The sequence below is a fragment of the Austrofundulus limnaeus genome, unplaced genomic scaffold (genome assembly GCF_001266775.1).
Source record: "Austrofundulus limnaeus strain Quisiro unplaced genomic scaffold, Austrofundulus_limnaeus-1.0 Scaffold1217, whole genome shotgun sequence".
NCBI lineage: Eukaryota > Metazoa > Chordata > Actinopteri > Cyprinodontiformes > Rivulidae > Austrofundulus > Austrofundulus limnaeus.
Window position 1 is genome coordinate 27,609 of NW_013953619.1, and position 3,777 is coordinate 31,385.

At 38.0% G+C, this 3,777-nt stretch overlaps 1 protein-coding gene across 1 annotated transcript in view; it reads right to left on the reverse strand.

Annotated features, from left to right (window-relative positions):
* Positions 1-3,777, reverse strand: part of LOC106534595 (ataxin-7-like protein 2) — a gene marked incomplete at its 3' end in the record, with an annotated part of 18,503 nt that overhangs the window by 12,555 nt on the left and 2,171 nt on the right. The window contains 2 exon segments of the mRNA XM_014031286.1: positions 1,407-1,743; positions 3,399-3,467. Coding sequence (XP_013886740.1) covers positions 1,407-1,743; positions 3,399-3,467 — 406 coding nt within the window.

Consider the following 3,777-nt stretch of genomic DNA (forward strand, 5'->3'; position numbering starts at 1 on the left):
ATATATATCCGATTTAAAACCACATACTGAAACGGCCTGGGTCGGATTTGAAAAAAATCGGATTTGTCGCGTTCAGACTGTCATAAAAAAATCAGATATGGGTCACATGGGGCAAAAAAAAAAAAATCGGATTTGGGTCGGATTTGAAAATAATCGGATTTGTCTCGTTCAGACCATCATAAAAAAAATCGGATATGTCACATGGGGCAAAAAAAAAAAAATCGGATTTGGGTCGGATTTGCCTGCAGTGTGAACGTAGCCAAAAAGTCTCCATATCCCATAATAAGGCTTTATCTTGATGTTAAAGTTAAAGTTTCAGGTCATAGAATCGTTTTAAAATTATTTTTCAGTACTTACAGTATATGTCTATAATTCTGGTTCAAATATAGAACTTTATTTTTTTCTAGGCTGTTTATTTGTGAGTTAATATTGCCTTAATGGACAATGATTTTAAAAAGTGAGCCATTAAAACATCAATGTCAAATGCGATGCGTTTGCAATTTTAGGTGCACCTAACTTTTGTACTGGTGCACCTAAAGAAAAATGTTAGGCGACCAGTGCTAGAAGTTAGTCTAGAGCCCTAAACTGGTCAGCTCTTCTGCAAAGACAGGAGGATCTGTACATTAGACCAGTACTCCCCAAAGTTGGGGTTGGGACCCAAAGTGGGGTCCTGAAAATATTTTCTGAATTAATTACACTAAAAAATGACAACTTACAACCACTGGATTAGACCACGAAGCAGCACAGAGCTGGACTTCATGGAAGAGCGACAGGGAAAAAAAAACAGCTAAACTGTTTCAAATTTCTGCAATGGTGCAGTGGTCAGATGAGTTTTTTATCCATCAACACCATGTCTGGATCAAACACATCTCATGCCTGCACATCATCTTTACCATGAAGCATGGAAATGGCAGCATCAGGCTATGTGGGGATGTTTTCCATCAGCAGGGATTCTGAATTATGTCAGGGTTAAAGAAAGGATGGAGCAAAATACGGTTTGTGTCTTCCAGAGATTTGACACAGGGACAGAAGTTCACCTTCTAGCAAGATTCTCAACACAATGCTGGATAGACAAAAGAAGAATATTAATGCTCACTCAGGTGTTTTTGTTTCTTAGCCCGCAATATATTTATTTATTTTATTTTTTCATTTTCAAAGTGGTAGTTATTTTACATAAAATAAAAGACGTCTCAAGCAGAATTTTAAATTTTTGGTTGTAAGGTGGCAAAACAGAGAGAACAATAAGGTATACTTTTGAAAATACTTTTGCAACCCACATATAGCTATAAAGAGGTATTGAGTTTTATCTGGTTAAATAAAACACATCCACACAATACTTCTGCTCTTAAAATGGCAGTGTTAACTATGAATTAAACCCAGTTCTTACTTTGCCAGTCTGTTCTTACCGTACTCCATCCTTGGGGATCTTGGTGTGTCTGTYCTGAGGTGGGGTGGAGGGTGATGGGGGGGCTGCACGGGACTGCACAACCCCCTGTCCTCGAAACTCCCATAGTGAAGTAGGAGKGGCGTTGGTTCCATGAGAAGGAGAGTGGCCATGGTGGGGCCTCTGAGGCTGAAGTGCAGGTGTGGGGGAGCGCAGTCGGCCATACAGCTTGGCCAGAGGAGCGTGTCTCCGTTCACAGTGCTTTTCAAACGCCTGTGGCTTCACCACTTGGCCACAATGGCTGCATACCACCAAGTAGAAGTCATCATGGGCAGGATAGAGACCAAAGATGGACATGTCTGTCATTCAGATATYAAGAACAGAKAATAATTTTAGTGTGGATTCCCAGATTCACAGGGCTGCTATACCTTGCACGAMTGTGGATGTAAATGTTCAGGAAATGTGAGTCTTCAAACAAAACGTTAACCTCAGTGGACTTACAGCATTTTATAATAAATCTTACACACTACAATGACTATCAAGTCCTTTCATGGGCAATTCAGAGGTAATGTTGTAAAGCTTTAAGCGCTTCCAGTTACAATTTAAAGAGCCATGTTTACCATCTAAATAAAAGTTTGCACTGAGCCACAAAAATCAACTTCAGGTCTAAAATGAAGAAAAAAATCTTAACTTATTAAAGCAGACATATCCTGATTTAAATCCTTCCTTTACACATTTAAATRTTTCAGTTGGGTCTTTATAAAGTGAAACTGCAATGTTTTGGTCTGAACTCCTCCTTATTTTAACCTCTTTCACCACTTTTCTGATGTGTGTCTCAGAGCAGCTCGTTTTAATACTGTGCCTTTAAGGTGCCTCAAGCTCCACCCCCTCTAGCTCGAGAAAGGGAGTTAGCATTTTCTAGCAGTGCAGAAACAACTTATGTACAATTTAATTAAAAGACGTCAACAACAGAGGACTTGTCCATCCAGCCTTACTTGTTGGAGCCAGAGTCTGATCCAGAACCAGAGGAGAATTAAGAGGAGGAAATTGTAGTTGGTAAGTCCAGCCCTTATTTGTCAGTTCCATCACAGATAATTAGACATAATAGTTCAGAAAACATCAAAGAAAATAGAGAAAACTGAACGGGCTGAAAAATCGGACCCAAACAGAATATAAAGATATCTCTGCAGCATGGGAGAGACTAAATTCAACCTTTTTTTGACTCTAAGAGACCCCAAATTCACAACAAAAAGTATTTAACAGCTAAAAAGTGTATTTTGCAGATATGTCCCTTTTAAGCTTCATTTATTAAATTTCCTTCATCAGGTTGTTTGTTAATTTATTTATCACCTAAATCTTTTCAAAAAGCACTTATGTTACCAGGCTTTTATTYGAGGGAAGTCTACATTTCATTTTTCTCTTTATTATAAGAATAACTTGCTGTGAGCTAGAAAGTCATTATTTGATGCCTTAGTATCTATGAWGCTCAAAAGATGTACAAAAATGCATCCTATTTGTAAAGCAATCTGCCTGAAGTTTGTTGAAAAATGTGAATTTACAGAGTCAGAAAACTGCAGAAACATTGTAGGAAGTGAGCTAACAAACCATTAGCTCAACAACAAAAACCCTGATAACTGAACACCTTTCAATGAAACATGAGCCACATTTACTTTAGTGTGAAATGATGGGAAGCTGGCTACACAAAGCTTCAATATACTTACTGATAGGTCTGCTAAAACATGCTAAAAAATGAGTTCACAARGGCAGAACAATCACATAAATCAGTTTGTCACTCTGCCAAAGAAATGTTAGATTTACTGCAAACACCTCGACTGGAAAACTGCTAAAAGTACTATTTCTTGTTGTTTACTTAAATATAATATTTTGTCTAAGTAATAATCAAAGTTACAAAGAGACAGTTTGCAACATGCTGCTTTAACTGGTTGATAAACTTACTAACATTACATATCTCATGCTTGCAGGGGAGTGGGACTCYTGTTGTAGAACAACTTACCCTCTTTACAAAGCGACATAGCCTCTGCAGCCTTTTTGCCATTCTTGCTGCACTCATCCACATCAGACCCTGAAATGTCACATAACAAATATATTATTCCATCACTTAAAATGATTATTTTATGCATTTACATTTTATATAATTACATATTTTATTTTTTGAGCCTATTGCACTTCCTTCTACTGTACACTCACCGGCCACTTTATTAGATACACCTTGCTAGTACTGGGTCGGACCCTCTTTTGCCTTCAGAACTGCCTTAATCCTTCGTTGCATTGATCCAAAAAGGTACTGGAAACATTCCTCAGAGAGTCTGATCCACATTAACATGATAGCATCACACAGATGCTGCAGATTTGACGGCTGCACATCCATGATG